Source organism: Lepidochelys kempii, chromosome 4 (genome assembly GCF_965140265.1).
Source record: "Lepidochelys kempii isolate rLepKem1 chromosome 4, rLepKem1.hap2, whole genome shotgun sequence".
Lineage (NCBI taxonomy): Eukaryota > Metazoa > Chordata > Testudines > Cheloniidae > Lepidochelys > Lepidochelys kempii.
This window is the reverse complement of record NC_133259.1, coordinates 135,343,912-135,361,972: the sequence shown is the minus strand read 5'-3', so window position 1 is coordinate 135,361,972 and position 18,061 is coordinate 135,343,912. Positions and strand designations below refer to the sequence as shown.

Here is an 18,061-nt window from a genome sequence, read left to right as displayed (position 1 = left end):
TTTTTTGTCTTCTGACCTGTTACTCAGCACAGCAGAATGTCCAAATCTGTCGACATCATGATGGAGATCAGGTCGAGGAAGTACTGACCAATGATCACAAGCTAGGATTAAGGAAAGCTCACTTCAGAAAATTTCCTCTAGCATAATTAATAACTGACATTTAAATAGCACATTTCTTCCTGAAAGATCCCAAAGTACAGTACTTCAATAGCTACACAGAAACCATTTCATCCCTCACCACAATGCAACCACCTTCTACAATGGAATGTGGTAGCTGTTTAAAAGCACAAGGCACAACACACTATACAACATTTCACGACAAAGCGAACGCTGTATCCATTTGAGACTATCTTAGGGCCAGATACAGCCTGGCTCTTACACGGGTCTCTGGTGGGCAGGAGTGCAATGAGCCTTCCCTACGCCATCATGCAGCCTTCATAAGGACTGGGCACAGTAGCATTCCCTGTGCTTCAGGGAGTTAAGGGACCGCTCTTATCCGTACTTTCCCATGAAGCCCCCAAAGAGGAGGCGATGGCATGCAATGGTTCTTCCCCAGCCTTCGCACCCATCCATGCAGAGGGGCGTAAGCTGTACTGCTGGAGAGCTAGCTGCTCCTGCTGGCCTCCCTTGGAGGGACTCAGTGGAATAACCTTCAAGGACTTTGGGAGAATTATGGGTAACAGTTTGTGGGGTTTTTTTGTTTGTTTTAATTACTGGAATTAATCACTAAACAATGAACCTACTCTTTACCCATTTATATGTGAACGTCCTCAGTTTTGCCCTGAATGGACATAATGTGGAGCAAGGGCTTTAAGATATGTATACAAAGATCATTATTATTTCGCAGTTATGTGATTTGAGGGTAGCCTGGCATAATAGTTTTGATTCATGATTTTTTTTTAAAACTATTGTGTGATTATTGCATTCTTTTCTATTAGCATAACATAGAATCAGAGAACTGGAAGGGACCTCGAGAGGTCATCTAGTCCCGTCCCCTGCACTCAAGGCAGGACTAAGTATCTAGACTATCCCTGACAGGTGTTTGTCTAACCCGCTTTTAAAAAATCTCCAATGATGGAGATTCCACCAGCTCCCTAGGCAATTTATTCTAGTGCTTAACCACCCTGACAGTTGGTAAGTTTCCCTCATGTCCAACCTAAACCTCCCTTGCTGCAATTTAAGCCCATTGCTTCTTGTCCTATCCTCAGAGGATAAGAAGAACAATTCTTCTCCCTCCTCCTTGTAAGAACATTATATGTACTGGAAAACTGTTAGCATGTCCCCACTCAGTCTTCTCTTCCCCAGACAAAACAAATGCATTTTTTTCAATCTTCCCTCATAGGTCATGTTTTCTAGACCTTTAATCATTTTTGTTGCTCTTCTCTGGACTTTCTCCAATTTGTCCACATCTTTCCTGAAATGCGGCACCCAGAACTGGACACAATGCTCCACTTGCGGCCTAATCAGCACGGAGTAGAGTGGAAGAATTACTTCTCGTGTCTTGCTTACAACACTCCTGCTAATACATCCCAGAATGACGTTCGCTTTTTTTGCAACAGCGTTACACTGTTGACTCATATTTAGCTTGTGGCCCACTATGACCTCCAGATCCCTTTCCGCAGTACTCCTTCCTAGACAGTCATTTCCCATTTTGTATATGTGCAACTGATTGTTCCTTCCTAAGTGGAGTACTTTGCATTTGTCCTTATTGAATTTCATCCTATTTACTTCAGACCATTTCTCCAGATCATTTTGAATTTTAATCCTATCCTCCAAAGCACTTGCAACCCCTCCCAGATTGGTACCATCCGCAAACTTTATTAAGTGTACTCTCTATGCCATTATGTAAATCACTGATGAAGATATTGACCAGAACCGGACTCAGAACTGATCCCTGTGGGACCCCACTCGTTATGCCCTTCCAGCATGACGCTGAACCACAGATAACTACTCTCGGGGAATGGTTTTCTAACCAGTTATGCACCCACCTTATAGTAGTTCCATCTAGGTTGCATTTCCCTAGTTTATTTATGAGAAGGTCATGCTGGACAGTATCAAAAGCTTTATTAAAATCAAGATATACCAAGTCTACCGCTTCCCCGCTATCCACAAGGCTTGTTACCCTGTCAAAAAAAGCTATCAGGTTGGTTTGACATGATTTGTTTTTGACAAAAACATGCTAACTTATCACCTTATTATCTTCTAGGTGTTTGCAAATTGATTGCTTAATTATTTTGCTCCATTATCTTTCCGGGTACAGAAGTTAAGCTGACTGGTCTGTAATTCCCTGGGTTGTCCTTATTTCCCTTTTTATAGATGGGCACTCTATTTGCCTTTTTCCAGTCTTCTGGAATCTCTCCCATCTTCCCTGACTTCTCAAAGATAATCGCTCTTGGCTCAGATATCTCCTCAGTCAGCTCCTTGAGTATTCTAGGATGCATTTCATCAGGCCCTGGTGACTTGAAGACATCTAATTTGTCCAAGTAATTTTTGACTTGTTCTTTCCCTGTTTGAGCCTCTTCCGATCCTTCCTCATTTTCACTGACATTCACTATGTTAGACATCCAGTCACCACCAATCTTCTTGGTGAAAACCGAAACAAAGAAGTCATTAAGCACCTTTGCCATTTCCACATTTTCTGTTGCTATTTTTTTCCCCCTCATTGAGTAACGGGCCTACCCTGTCCTTGGTCTTCCTCTTGCTTCTAATGTATTTGTAGAACGTTTTCTTGTTACCCTTTATGTCTCTAGCTAGTTTGATCTCGTTTTGTGCCTTGGCCTTTCTAATTTTGTCTCTACATACTTGTGTTATTTGTTCATATTCATCCTTTGTAATTTGACCTAGTTTCCACTTTTCGTAGGACTTTTTTGATTTTTAGATCATTGAAGATCTCCTGGTTAAGTCAGGGTAGTCTCTTGCCATACTTCCTATCTTTCCTACGCAGTGCAATAGTTTCTTCTTGTGCCCTGAATAATATCTCTTTGAAAAACGGCCGACTGTCTTCAATTGTTTTTCCCCTTAGACTTGCTTCTCATGGGAGCTTACCTACGAACTCCCTGAGTTTGCTAAAGTCTGCCTACTTGAAATCCATTGTCTTTATTTTGTTGTTCTCCCACCTACCATTCCTTAGAATCATGAACTCTATCATTTCATGATCACTTTCACCCAAGCTGACTTCCACTTTCAAATTCTCTACCAGTTCCTCCCTAATTGTCAAAAATCAAATCTAGAACAGCCTCTCCTCTCATAGCTGTCACCATCTTCTGAAATAAAATATTGCCTCCAATACATTCCCAAGAACTTATTGGATAATAAACTACATTTCTGAGTGCTGATTATTTACTTTGGTTTCTCATGTAATTTCTTTCTTTAGGCACTATGAAGAAATCACACAAGACACAGAGAACCCACTAATCAGCCAAAGGAACAAAAGCAGAAAAAGTTTGCTAAATTAAAGTGCTATATGTTGGGCCAAGGAAAAGGGAATGCCGTGGAGGCTAATGTCCAAAAGACTGCACACTTTTTATCCCTGCCGGTGTAGGTAGAGCCTTTCTCATAGTTTGACTTCTTCAGCATCAGAAGAGGAAGACACTGAACTTTGTTAACTGATCTACAATAAGTTAACATGTTTCATAAGACTGAGAAACTGGAAATCTCTATGCAATTAATAGAGAAAAGTCAGTATTTTATTAGGGAAGAAAATCTAAAGAGTTCCAGACTGTTGACAAAGTCTTTAATATAAGGTTATGCTATGTTGCATCACAGGTTGAAGCCACTGGAAAATAAATCCACATCCTCCAACAGGTGTGCAAATCGACTTACAAGAGGGTGCAGTGAGAAATAACCCTATTATTTCTTTAGGAAAGTTATTTGAGGAACTGTGGGGTAAGAGATTTGATCTGGAACTACCCTTCCACAGAGAGTTATTTATTTACCTTATTCCTGTGCCACACCTAGACAAGAAGGTTTGTGAGAAGAGAAATAGTTAGGACTCTACTAGCTCCATTTAATGCTCTAGCAAATGGTTATTCTGAAATTGATTTTTTTTTAAGTTATCTACTCAATTGTTACAGGATGTAACTTTTTCTGACATCATTCATAAGACTAGCACACATGGTTCAAGTTTGTAATAGAAGACTTCAGCAAAATTGGAGCATAATTTGTAATTTTATATCCAGCAAATTGTGAGTTATGAGGGGCCAAAAAAATATATTTTTCTAGAGTATTAGGAGACTTGATATGTTTTGCTTTCTAAGCTCCTTTCTCAATCTTTAACAGAAGATCAAATATTGGAAAAAACTAATGGTATAGAAATTACTAAGAATTCTCTCCTTCCAACCTGAGATTTACAATGTATTGATTATCCAAACAGAATATATGTGCTGTCAAAATATACAGCTTTACTCAGTAATTGGTATCATAACAGTTTGATAGGGCAAACATTAGAGATTTATTTTTTTCTCCTTTTCCAGGGACAGTAATTGTATTCATGGCCTTACTGTAAATGATTTTTATGTTGACCTTTTAAAATAAATACACCAGACCCTCACTAGAACGCGCGTCTATATTGCGCAAATTCGCATATAATGCGGTCGCGGCCATGGATCCCAAATTTAATTACTTTAATTGCAATTCATTTTAACGCGGTTCCCGTGTTAACGTGGTACCGCACATGGATCCCAAATCCTGCGTTCTAGCGAGGGTCCGGTGTAGTTTAAAAACTTGCTTAAATCAAGAAGTCAAAATTCAGAATATTAACCCTATTACAGAGAATCAAGAAGAGATTCTTTACTTAAGGGAATTTCAGTAGGTGAGATCTATCCTTTGCTGTATTTAATACCTAAGGGTATATCTACACTGCAATTAAAAACCCACAGCTGGCCTCTGTCAGCTGACTCAGGCTCACGGGGCTCAGGCTAAAGGGGTGTTTAACTGCAATGCAGATGTGCAGGCTTGGGCTGTAGCCCAAGCTCTGCACCTTTCTCACTCTGTAGGGTCCTATAGCCTAGGCTCCAGCCCAAATATGTACAACTCAATTAAACACCCCCTTAACCCGAGCCAGTTGCAGGTGTTTAACTGCAGTGTAGATATACCCGAAGATACAGCAATTTGAATTCTGTATGGTGCTTTCTCCTAAAATTTCAATTCTCTGGATATGCATGTATTTTCTCTTTTTAAATAATTTCACCTCTTATATTTATTTAATATAGTTTCTGGACTAGGTATTTGCAAATAAATGCTGCCCTCTTCTGGCTACACGAAGTCACCAATGTCTAATCCTTTGAAATAAACCCCAGTCCTTTGGCTTGGTTATTCAATAGCACTTGCAGAGACATTTGGATTTATGGAGTGTACACATTACTCAATCAAGATTTATCTTGTTGTGATGCTTTATATTCAGGAGACCCTGCTCCTAGACCTAAGGTCAACTAATAGAGAATGCTGACTATATGGCAAGCTCTAGCAGCATCCAGTGTTTGTATTTGTCATGACATACTAAGTTTCTGTTACATCACAGATACAGCGTCTAGGAGATGCCAGATTAGTTCCCCAGATGAGATGTTAAAACTACATCCCTTATGCTAATGTGTGTTGTTTACCCAAGCTAAACATCCCCAAACACTGTCCAAAATGAGTAAACAACAAACTTATTCCAAACCACATATCTCCTACTCAGAAACGGGGTTTTAATATTCAGGGTTGTATGTGAGCTTCTACTGACTATATAACTGCTCCTGTACTTGCCTACAAAATCGCTGCACTGCTAGTATCCAGTTCAATTGTTTTGAAATGTGTAGTAAACCAAGTTAAGTCGGTCTTGCCTGCTTATGCATTCTCCTGCAGTATTCTTACAATAAAATTTGGTATCATATACACAGCATGTAAATTAGTCATTTTAAAGACAGTTTTCTCTTTTCATCTCCATGAAAAAGTTTTTGCTTGGGAACTTACCAATATCATATGCCATAAAATCTGAAGAAAAGCACTTAGCACCATGGCTCATTGATGTGTCATTGTGTGTATTTCCTCCAAACACCAGCATGGTTCCACTCATTATCACAGCAGTGTGCAAATAGCGGAAAAATCTACTATCTTTAAGAATCGTCCTTCAGAAATGAAAACACACATATTTTTTTAAGAAACTAACAACCACCTGACAAAGATAAAGTAATTTCCAAACCCACTTTGGAGACAGATTTGTGGTGGCAATCCACTTACTTATTTTTCTAATATAATATGCAATGGTCTTTTCTTTCCAGTCTGCTCCTTGCCTCCTATAATTTGATTTACTCTTCTCAACTACCCTCCTTCCCCCCCGATTCTTGGGGCCATATTCATTCAGTGGCATTCTACTGAAACTTCTTGTCCTGGACAAGGATGTAATACATCCATCTGCCACCTCCAGTCTTCACCAAAAAACAATATTTAGCATTTGGCCAGCAACAGCTGTTGAGCCAAAAACTACCCGGGAGAATTTCATGATTGTCCTGGTGGTTACAAAACCCTAAGCCAACCCAAAAGGGTCATTGTTTAAATTGGATGCTGTTCCTCCCTCAACCAAAATATCTTGACTGAAACTTCTGAACTGGTAATACAGCTCTGCAGATTAAGACATGGAAAAGTGGATGCCTCATCCATGATTAAATCATGGACAGCATTAATTATATTAGCCACTGACCTTGCACCAAATCAACATGATTAACAGCACTGAGAGCTAAACAGAGCAGTCTCATCTGCGATTTCCCCGTTGTTTTGAGAGGGTAAGGCCTTAAAAGGTTTGGGATGGAATGCACCGCTGACCGAATATCAGTTTCCTGGCTGTGTGGGTTCATGCCACCAGAACCAGCAAAGTTGTTGTCATTGGGATGCTGCTGGACATCAACTTTGTGACTGCAGTTCATGTAGAGGGAAAGATTTTCCCTACCTGTAAGTCACATTTCTACAACAAAGCACTCAACAATGCAGCCCAATGACCTGCTCTGGTGTGGAATAGCGAGCTGAGTGCTGTGGCACTTCCTGCATGGAAGGAGTTTCTGAGCACTGCTCTGCTCCTGGACGGAGGCCGGAATGCAAAAGCCTGTTGAGCAACCAGCCAAAAGCATGGGTGGGCTTTTGAAGCACCACTCCCCTTGAAGGGGAGGAAAGTGCTCAGAAAAAATGGGCTGCCAGAAGGCAGTTTAGAAGATCTTATGGGATGTACCACCAGTCCTGAGAAGGGACAGAAGTGGAAGCCTGAACTTCTAACGTTAGTTGGGCAGAAAGGAGTGGGCGCACAACCTGAAACCCAAGTCACAGAAACCAGTAGTATTCTACCTTCAGTTTAATTAACCAGGTAATACTTTATTGTTCTGCAAACAGCCAGTACTCAGACATTACATGCAGATGAGGTCAGAAGGTGCAAAGATACTTACCACATCCGTGTATCAACTTCATATTTGTATAAGTCATCTGCTAGTCTATACTTGTTGGCACTGAATGCTTTGTAACCTCCATGGATATAGATTGATTTGGTGTTTGGATCGTAAACACTGCTGTGACCATAGCCTCCCTGCACCAAGGCTCCACTTGTTTGTAAAATATTCCATGTATTTGTCGCTAAGAAGAGAATGAAACTTGTACGTGACAAAAGACATGTAATGTATCAGCACTGAAAACAGGTCAACAGATTTAGCTAGGGAACAGACTCTCCCTTAACTCAAAACCATTAGCACTGCATACGCCATAGCTACAGCTTCTCTTTGTCTTTTACTGTTTAAGAGCCAGTCTAAGTTACTCCTCAAAGGAAAAAAAAAGTGCCTACTCAGTGGGTAAGTTAGCTGCCAAGAGGTGTTGTGCTGTCTGATTCTTTTAATTAGACCAGGGGTCGGCAACCTTTCAGAAGACGTGTGCTGAGTCTTCATTTATTCACTCTAATTTAAGGTTTCGTGTGCCAGTCATACATTTTAACATTTTTAGAAGGTCTCTTTCTAGAAGTCTATAATATATAACTAAACTATTGTTGTATGTAAAGTAAATAAGGCTTTTAAAATGTTTAAGAAGCTTCATTTAAAATTAAATTAAAATGCAGAGCCCCCCGGAGCGGTGGCCAGGACCCGGGCAGTGTGAGTGCCAGTGAAAATCAGGTCGTGTGCCGCCTTTGACATGCGTGCCATAGGTTGCCTACTCCTGAATTAGACCATAAGCATTCTCCTCCAACAGTCATTCATTAAACTTCAAAGACAAGCCAAGAGAGTGAAATATAAAAAACATTAAAATAATCTGTCACATTTCGGTGACATCATATCACCACTAAAGTGACTTGATTTGTTATGGTATCCAAAAGCACTTTTTTTGAATATTCTATAGATGTTAGTCAAGGAAGCATAGAAGCCAAACTCACTGGGATATATTTTGTAAAAGAATGCCCGCCTGGTGGCCTAACTATGGTGTTCTTCATAGCCAAGCTTGAGAGCCCAGGTGTGATTGATGGCCCTGGTCCCTGACTCTCTGGAATGGCAGGATTTGGGAGCATAACAAAGGAAACATCATAAGCCTGAGAGAAGCATTTTACTCAACTAAACACAAAACCTTTTTTTTTTTTTTTCCCCCAATTAAGGAGCAATGCTGAGAGGCTCTGAATGAAATGCTATGCAGACTTCCCAAGGCAGGCAAATACGAGAAGAAACAAAATAAATTCAGGGTTCTGACAGATATGCAAGGACTTCTTCCCAAAAATTAAAGGAAACGAATGATGTAGCCTTTGGAAACTTATGCACCTGACAGGTTTCAGAGTAACAGCCGTGTTAGTCTGTATTCGCAAAAAGAAAAGGAGTACTTGTGGCACCTTAGAGACTAACCAATTTATCTGAGCATAAGCTTTCGTGAGCTACAGCTCACTTCATCGGATGAAGTGAGCTGTAGCTCACGAAAGCTTATGCTCAGATAAACTGGTTAGTCTCTAAGGTGCCACAAGTACTCCTTTTCTTTATGCACCTGAGTGTCTTTAAGAACTAGGAAGAAAACCATATCCGAGTTCCCACATCATAATTTTTTAAAGCAGCAGACTCTAGCTCTGACTACAAGTCTATCTCTTCAAAGGGATTTTTCCATACAGGAAATATAAAACTGAGGATGAAGGAGACTCCCCTAATGAACCAAGACTGTCTCTTGGTTTGTTTCTATAAGAATCATTACCTCTGACAATAAATCAGGACACAGTTGTTGTTCATATATCAGGAGACTGTGTTTCCTAGATACTGAAAAAGTTTTGGACTGTTTTTATTTAAAGGAGAGGGTGGCACAGGGGGAAAAATGCCTCTTCTCAGCTTTAATACTAGGCCACAATCAGCTGTATAGCATTTTTGCCAAAGTAATGCAGATAATTTGAATGACCCATAAGGGAGATTTTGGTATCCATATTTGCCATAGCCTGTGACGCCACCATTCAACATGGCAGTCTAGAAATCTTGTTTCCTTTTGCTCACTTCTTAAGAAAATCACAAATTCCTATCATCAGCTATTTCAGATACAGTAACTACATCCCAGCATGTTACCTAATGGCACCGCATGCCTAGATTAAACAAAAAGTTCTCCAGGTAAATCAAAAAGCCAAACTAATTCCAGGACTGTGACATTAGAGATTTAAAGGAGGACTAGTAAAAAAACTCTGCAGTGGCTAACTACAAAATTTGGCCCCAACCAAATGTTGGGTACTATGCCTTAAAATCAAGATAAAGCTTCAATGAATTAAGGAAGTAAAAAAGTTATTTATGAAAATGAACTGGAAGAGTTAACACATATATGAATACAATGTATAAACCAATAATATACTGCAAAAATTATGATTTGCTGTTTATAGTATGCTAATACTTATAGGCACCAATTGAGATCAGTGCCTTACTGTCTTCGACATTGTATATAAATACAGCAAGACACAGCAACCATCTAGGAGAGCTTACAGTCTAACTTTTATATCTGAACGTCTCTAAAAACTGATGAACTTCTGAGATTCAAATAGCTTTTGATGAAGGTATGCATATGTGTGAAATACAATACATGAAATATGAATCCAGTCACCCCCAAAGAGGATGATGCTACATAACGTTTTATCTGGGCGCTAGGTACAGAATGCAGCAATATATACACAAGAAGAAACGGCATCCCACTTGCAAGTAAAGAACAGATTTGTTTTAAATTCATTTTATAATGAATCTGACTCAATTATTCACAAATCATGCATAATGAAAGCTGCTACAAAAGAGTTTGTAGCTTTCTAAACATCAAGAAAAAACCCTGGAGCGTTTGAGGTTTCATTCTGGAGGCATGGTAGGGAGCCACCATGGTCGGGAGCCACCAACACTTCCCACAGTCCAGAAAGACTCTCCACAAGCCCTGCAAGAGTGTGGTATTCCTGGTATTTTAGTTACATTTCTACTTTGCTGTATATTTTTAGAATGCTTTCAACAAAACTCAAGGTTGCTTCATAATCAGTTTAACTTGCCTCATACTTCATTGCAGTTCTGTCACATATACTGGATAGCCTTAAGGGGTACATGCCTTTCTAGTCACTGTACAGATAATTCAGGCATTTTGTACAAGGAATTAGATTCAAGTTCTAAAAAATATAGTGTAGAAAAAAAGGAGGAAGTTGAACATCAATAAGTTCAATATTCTGTTTTTGCATGGATCTGATTAATGGTTGCAAACTGAACACTGAAATACAAGCAAGTGGTAAGACTGTACCTACCAAGGTTGTATTCCTGCATATTGCTGATATATCCATACAGAGGGCAGTGCCCAAAGATGACGAGCATAACAACACTGCCATCTTCCAGAGTGACAACATGTGCTGAGTGGCCAACAACAGCATACTGCTCCTTGGCTTCTGGGGTCACTTGAACCCATGACTCATTGTGTATATGGAATACCCACAGCTGATTGGTCACATTCCCTGTTGCATCTATTTTTCCTCCATACATATAGATTTTATTCTGGAAAAAAAGTTGGTTTAATAAAGAGATGGTCAGACTTTTTGGCCATTAACACACCACACATACAAAAGAAACAAACTGCTATGGTTTATAGTTCCCCAACAAATGTCCACCACATATTGTGCAATGTGTGCAGATTTTTACTGATAACTCCTGCTAATGCTGATGGAAAGTTAAATGAAAAAGTCTCCTAAGCATTATGGAAGATACAACCATTTCACTGATGTTAAACAAAAATTAAGAAAAACTGTCTCATTTTTCCTTCTAAGTATAAGGTAAATAAAACTATTTGAATTCTCCTCAGCCTCACTCTGGAAAAGGACAACAGTAATGTACCTTTTTCTTGTTAACTATTAAGGAGTTATGGCAGAGTTTAACAAGGCCAATGCAAATCTAGGGCAACATCTGTCCATCTCCTCCTGGTCTTATTCAAATTATGTTGTCTGATGTACAACGTACTTAAGGAGGAAAAAAGGTAAGTTCCCTATGCTATCCTCTCTACCTCAAGAAAAATAAAAATGAAAAAGTATATTATTTTAAAAATCTATGACTACTAAGCAAGTGAAGAGCCTCAAATTATTTAAGCAGTCAGAATCTAACAAAAGATGACCAAGTCTGAAATTATGCTAATATACAAATGACACATCCAGCCATATTCTTTGTATTCAAAAAAATTCCAACGCAATGTATATGCCACTAAATTTAACTGTCTGGTAGGATTACCTTAACATGAACTTTTTGTTTTCTTTTCTTTTATCCCTTGGGCTGCCCTTGCCACTCAAATAGGTAAGCAATGCTTCTCCCAAGGCATTATATACACAGAACTAAAACAATTGAAAGCAAGATTTAATTAGCACTAATGAAACTACCTACCTCATGTAACGCCAATGAATGACCATATCTAATCTCTACAGAGTTCACAGTGCTGTTCAGTGGAAGCCACTCCTCAGAAACAAGGTCATACCTGTATAAATGAGAATTTGAGATTTTTCTGTGTAATTTATATACAAGTTTACCAGTCCTTCTCAGGATTTGTTAGGAAAGATATATTAATAAAAGTATGAAGACACATTGTTACAAATTATATATAAAAAAATCTTTTATGGATAAAAGTCAAACTTAAGCGGTATACTTTAAACAAATATACTTTTGTTTCTTTACCATACTTCTACGCAAAACCAAGAGTGACAACATTCAGACGGAGCTATACCAATTTATACCAACTGAGGATCTGAGGTGTGTCAAAAATAGGTTTTACAAAAGCTCAGGGTAAATTCCAACATTTCTACAGGAAACCGTCAGTTTTCATAGCATAGTATTTTTTAATTACACTTTCATCATTCAACCATAAAAATTCTCTCTAAACTTAATTTGGCAAGGGAAATCAACAAGAGAAAGACCCCATCACAAAAAAAGTTCATTGGCTTTACATCTAGGGAAGTAGCTATATTTGCAATGCTTACATTCACGTAAAGAAAAATCAGCTTTAAGATAAATCTTTAATGAAGTCTATCCGCATGTGTTTAGTGAGACGAAAAAACAAGGCAAGACTTTGAAAAAGTAGCTAGTGAAAATGAGGATGGACTGCCTTGCAATGATACGTGAATTTTCAAATGACCTTCAAGTATGGCTTAGAGTAACTGCTACTTATGGACCAAACGCTGTCCCAAGTTCTGAATGCATGACTCTCACTGAAGCTGATGGAAGCTATATGTATGCATTTTAGGGCAGAATTAGGCCCTACACCTGTTAGTTTATAACACTATCTGGATCAAGAGGTGGTTTAAAAGCTTTCCACAGAGATTATCAGTGTGCATTTAATGATAATGGTATAAAAGATATAACAATATTCTTCACAACAGTGGGTGTCATCCTCATTTTACAGATGAGGGCACAGAGTTTAAATGACTTGCTCAAAGTCACACAGTGAGTCCGTCGCAGTCTGGTGCCCCATCCATTGGGATATGCTTCCTCTCTTTCTAAGTTCAAATATCCATTTCAATACCCAATAGAGCTTCGTTAAGCAGTCACAGCCTGAAATCATGCAGGTTAAATAGCAGAAACTGTTTTATTAGAATGAGTTAATTCAGATGGCCTCTGAGAGGATGTAGACTCCGCCTCACTGAAGGTGAGGCAAGACAGAACTTGTGGGGCTTATGGATGAATATACAGAGAATAATAATAGTAAGACAGGACAGTGTTGCAGGAAGGTGGAGTAGGCCAGCACTTACTGTACCTCAGGACTCTGTATGAAGTTTTTCCAAAACAAACATTAGTAAACTCATGTTGACAGATCCTAGCTTTGCGCAGGACACAGGTCTGGACACAGTTTGCAGGGTGATATTTTCTAAAATTAATTCTAGACATCTAATATCATCTTGTAGCTGGACAAACAAAAATGATATCAAGGTATTTGGGTTTTACTCACGCTAAAACCATACAGGAATCGGAATGATTGAACATGTAGCCTCCAACAACCCACATTACATTGCCATTGACAACAGCTTTGTGAGACGCTCTGGGAAGCTTTGGACTAGAGTATTCCTCACGAGTCCAGAACGACTGATTAGCTGGTACAGGGAGTGCACAGCCAGGACCTTTTAATGAAAAATAAGTTTAAAATGTTGAGAAACACTGTTACAAACATACGTGTAAGTGACCATTTATGGATAAAATAAAGCTTCAAAAGTAGGAGAGTAAGGATGCAGCTTGTAGCTGTGCCATATTGGGTGGCAATTTCATTGCAGATTTCACAACCTAAGCCCAATGCTTGGATGGTAGACCTCAAAAACATTGAAGCTGGGGATTCAGTAGAGAGAAATCTTCCCTCTCTGACAGTACTCAACCAGTCCTCTAACACATTATTTGGAGGCACAGTGGACATAAGATCTGGGTCCTAATCACCTGTGGCCATTAAACATTCCATAGGTTTTTCCCCCAGGAGTAGAACTGTTATCCTTGATGTTCTAGTAAATTTGGATAATCCCTGGTGCCCTGGATTTGGATAATTTAATTTTGTTTATCTAAATTCCTTCTAAAGTTTCTGCCAATATACTATTCACAATTCCTTCTCTAAACTAATTTGCAGTGTTGCTATATGCTGTCAAACAGCTGCTGTGCTTAACCCTAGAGGTGGCTATATTTCAGTACTATACACATTCACTTCTTAAAGTATTTGGGGATTTTTTTTTATGTGACTGACTAATTTTAGCTCTTAAAATATACAAAGAAAATCAATTTTGTGTGAGAAACTGAACATTGCAAGAGGTGAAATTATAGGTTTTTTTAATTAAAAATGGAGCACAGCTCCACACTTCAGTGTGGCAGTACGTGAACAGAATTAGAAACAAATATGTTTCATGTATTTTTGAGACAAGTTAAATCCTACCTGAAGTCTCAACTTTGCTTTCAGGTACAATCGTACATCCTTACGTCTTCTAAGACCGCATTCACTTGCTCATATGGTCAGTAACTTACTTTTTTTTTTTTAACCTTTTTTTTTTTTTTTTTTTTAAAGAGATACATGGTAATGTTTGAGAAAGCAGGATCAAGGCTCTGATGTATGCAGGTGAGCAAGGCACAGCAGGAAGGAGAGTGGAATCAGAACATCTGCTGAGTGAAAACATCTGCCAGATACTATAATCTCTGCAGCATGCAATCCTGATTTAACTGCAAATGTCCCACAGGGAAAAGCATCCCCCCTCTCAGCAAAAAAATCTCTTCCTGTTTATCAAGGCACTTACCTTGCCAGTCTGAATAGCACGAGCATCCTTTGGTCCCATTCATGTTGCACTGACCTCTCGCAGGATATCCACAATCATCTGTGCAATAAGGAATATCACACGCCTCTCCTTTCCAGTGTTCAGAACATTCACATTTAACAGTGTTACTGCCGTTACTGAGTTTGCACTCTCCTCGGCCAGAACAATTATTGGGACACATGTTGAAACTGCAAACATGGGAAAAACTATGTTTGTCAGCAGTTCAATTGACTACCAAGTCTTGCCTCTTATTACACAAAGAGCTGCTGAACAATGTTAATACAAAGGTGTAAATGTTTGTTCTACATGTCTATGCTGAGATAGGATTTGAAGTTATGGGTCTATACTTGTTTTTGGTCTAGCTAATATTTTAAGTAGTAACATTAAGAGCGATTTCTATAACTGAGTCCCAAATTAGATGAGCTGATGAGGAAACTAAGCGATTCACTAAGTTTTTAAAAAGAACAGGAGTACTTGTGGCACCTTAGAGACTAACAAATTTATGAGTCTTCTTTTTGCGGATACAGACTAACATGGCTGCTACTCTGAAACTAAATTCTTAGTGCTCAGCAGAAGAACTGGTACTTTGCTGAGAGTCCCAAAATAACTGACTGACAAGTTATGCTTTTCGGATTTGAACCACCTTTGCAAAAAGTTTTGTTGATTTGGGCCACAATTTAAAGAGCTGGCTCGCTTAACAAGTTAAATCTACAGCAACGCTTCTAATACAATCCATATAGATGTCAGTTATTTATAATGAAAATAAATCACCTCAACACCACTACAGTGAAGGATTTCATCAGCTCACATGAGGGCTTTGTGGTAAGAGTGTGATTTATGTATCAGAAGTAGTTCCAATTACACTTTATTCTAGGACTCACTTAACAAATGCACCACAGGGTGCATGTCAATAACCCAGACACACACATCCCCTTGAATCATGGTGCACACAGTATTCAAGTGGAATCAACTATGGCAAAACTAGTCCTCCAGTATTTTTAAGCAATATCTCTGTTACAGATTCACATTCAGGGGGCCTTATTCTTTATCAAATCGTGGATAACTGATGTTTCATTAACCACTGACCTTGCATTCAACAACATGAATCAAAGATAGGGGTCACTATCCAAAACCCCATTCTCCTGTACAGAGGCTCTGACTTCCTCATTTCCCCAGGGGTGCTCGAACCCCACTCCACCCCAGGTCCCGCACCCACCCCACCGCTTCCCCCAAGGCTCCATGCCATCATGCCCCCGCTCTGCCCCTCCCCCAAGCACGCCCTGCCCTTGCTCAACCTCCTCCTGCCCAGTGCCTCCTGAACACCGCTGAGCAGCTGATCACCAGTGAGTGGGAGGCGCTGGGGGGAAGGGAAGGAGCTGATAGGCAGGGCCGTCGGTGGGTGCTGAGCACCCAGTATTAATTGGCACCTATAGTCCTGTAACAGCTTACACCAACTGCACCAAGACTAAATGAAATAAAAGGATTTCACTCTCCATTATAGTAAGGGTCAGAGTGAATTTCAAAGCTTGACTTTGAATTCCAACTCCAGCAACAATACTCTGAGCTGGTTATAATACATCCAAATTTAAAAACAGAAAAATCCTTGCATCCTTTCGATTAAGGACACATTAGAAGGAAGTCTCTAACCCATAACACACAGATCAAAAATCAAAACAAGTATTTTTTATTTTATTTTTTAAAAGAAAATTTTCTGAAATGAGATTGAGCATGTAGAATTAAGGGAAATTTAAAATACAGCTTAAATATAGCAAGTTTATATCCACCTTCTTTTAAGGGAAGGTAGTTCAGTCGTTAGCGAATTTATTCATTGCATTGTTATGTTGGAGTCTCCCACCATAGTTGATGTACGAGAGTCAGTTTGTTTCAGTGCATCTTGTACAAATGTAAACTCACGAGGGATCCACAGATGCATCCACATCTCAAGCAGACATGGCCTCATATTTTTGCCACAGCCTGCTTTCTTCACTCACACTTCTCTTTGGCTTTTTTCGGTTCTGCCATTGTTATTGTCACAATGTAGTACTGGCAGCTGCCAGTAGATGGTATCATGGTTTTTGGTATCAGAGTGAACAAGATTTTCAAAATTAGATGTCTAAAATAAGGCTGCTAAATAAGTTTTGGCATGACTTTAGAAAGTGCTGAGTATCCTCACCTCCCACTGCAGTCAGCAAGAGCTGCTGGATGCTCAGCTCCTTTTGGAAAAAAAACAGACCACTTACTTAGGTGCTTAAATATGGATTAAGAGCCTAACTTTAGGTATCCAGTTTTGAAAATCTTGGCCAGCGGGTTTAAGCAAAGGGCTCTCTAGCAGACAAAATGTATTAAGTCAAAGGAAAGCCTGGGAAGACACGGATAGCTTAACTGTAGCTATACCATGTTCCTCTGGGTAAGCAGCACTCCGTCCACTCGCTTCTGACTTCTTTTCCTATTTAAAACAGTCCAATATAGATAGCTGGTTCACATGACAAATGCATTTCACGGGTTGATACACATTTAACAACCAGGGATGCTTAAACTTTTCCCGTGGGCTCTGTAGACAGTCATTTGCAACTGAATTTCTTCAACCAACCAACCATTAAATGTTACCAAGAGCTAAAAATTCCTGCACATGAACACCAATTCACACCCACAGTAAAACAAATCCCACGCCACACAAAATCCTCAGACACAACTATACTGAAATAAAATTCAGACCCACAAAAGCAAGAAATTCAATTAAATGTCCAATACCCACGAGAATCTCTACTAGCATGTGTACACCAGCTTCTTCTACTTATGTCTCTAAAGTGACCATTCTGCAAATAATTAGCCCATTAGGGAATAGCCTAAAGGTATTTAAAAAAAAACAGCACCAAGCATAAAGTACACTGTAGCAGATGTTCACGAAGAACCAATGCATAATGCCTCTTAAAATTATAAACAGGAAAAGTGAGGAAGTTTTTTCATCGTCATTAGTCCCAGAGGGGTAGCTCTACTAAGGCAGCCCGGTAACCAACTGGAACTAAGATGGTCTGAAGCTTTTTAAGAGATGCCCCCACACATTTCTCTTTACTGTAGGTTTAGTCCAGTGGCCTGAGGGAAATTCTTGTGTGTATGCAGGAATGTAGGGAGGAGAAAAGAAAAAGGTAAAGTCATATGCATAAAGGGGATAAATTCTATTGATTGCATGTAATTGTAGAAATCTAACATTTGCTCAAAAATAGTCACTATTACTCATGTTGCATTTACCCAAGTTTACAATCCACATGTGAGATTAATGCTAGTGACAGAATATTAGACACCTAACACAAATTATGTGATTAATTTGCC

The 18,061-nt window shown here is 39.2% G+C and overlaps 1 protein-coding gene across 1 annotated transcript in view; it reads right to left on the bottom strand.

The window, feature by feature from the left end:
- The window catches only part of ATRN (attractin), a 270,477-nt gene that overhangs the window by 155,517 nt on the left and 96,899 nt on the right, over positions 1 to 18,061 (bottom strand). Inside the window, exons 5-11 of the mRNA XM_073342975.1 lie at positions 14,714 to 14,919; positions 13,399 to 13,567; positions 11,844 to 11,934; positions 10,727 to 10,970; positions 7,413 to 7,596; positions 5,953 to 6,107; positions 17 to 101 (exon numbers count right to left, since the gene is read on the bottom strand). Of these exons, the coding sequence (XP_073199076.1) occupies positions 17 to 101; positions 5,953 to 6,107; positions 7,413 to 7,596; positions 10,727 to 10,970; positions 11,844 to 11,934; positions 13,399 to 13,567; positions 14,714 to 14,919 (1,134 nt within the window). The remainder of the gene's footprint in view (positions 1 to 16; positions 102 to 5,952; positions 6,108 to 7,412; positions 7,597 to 10,726; positions 10,971 to 11,843; positions 11,935 to 13,398; positions 13,568 to 14,713; positions 14,920 to 18,061) is intronic.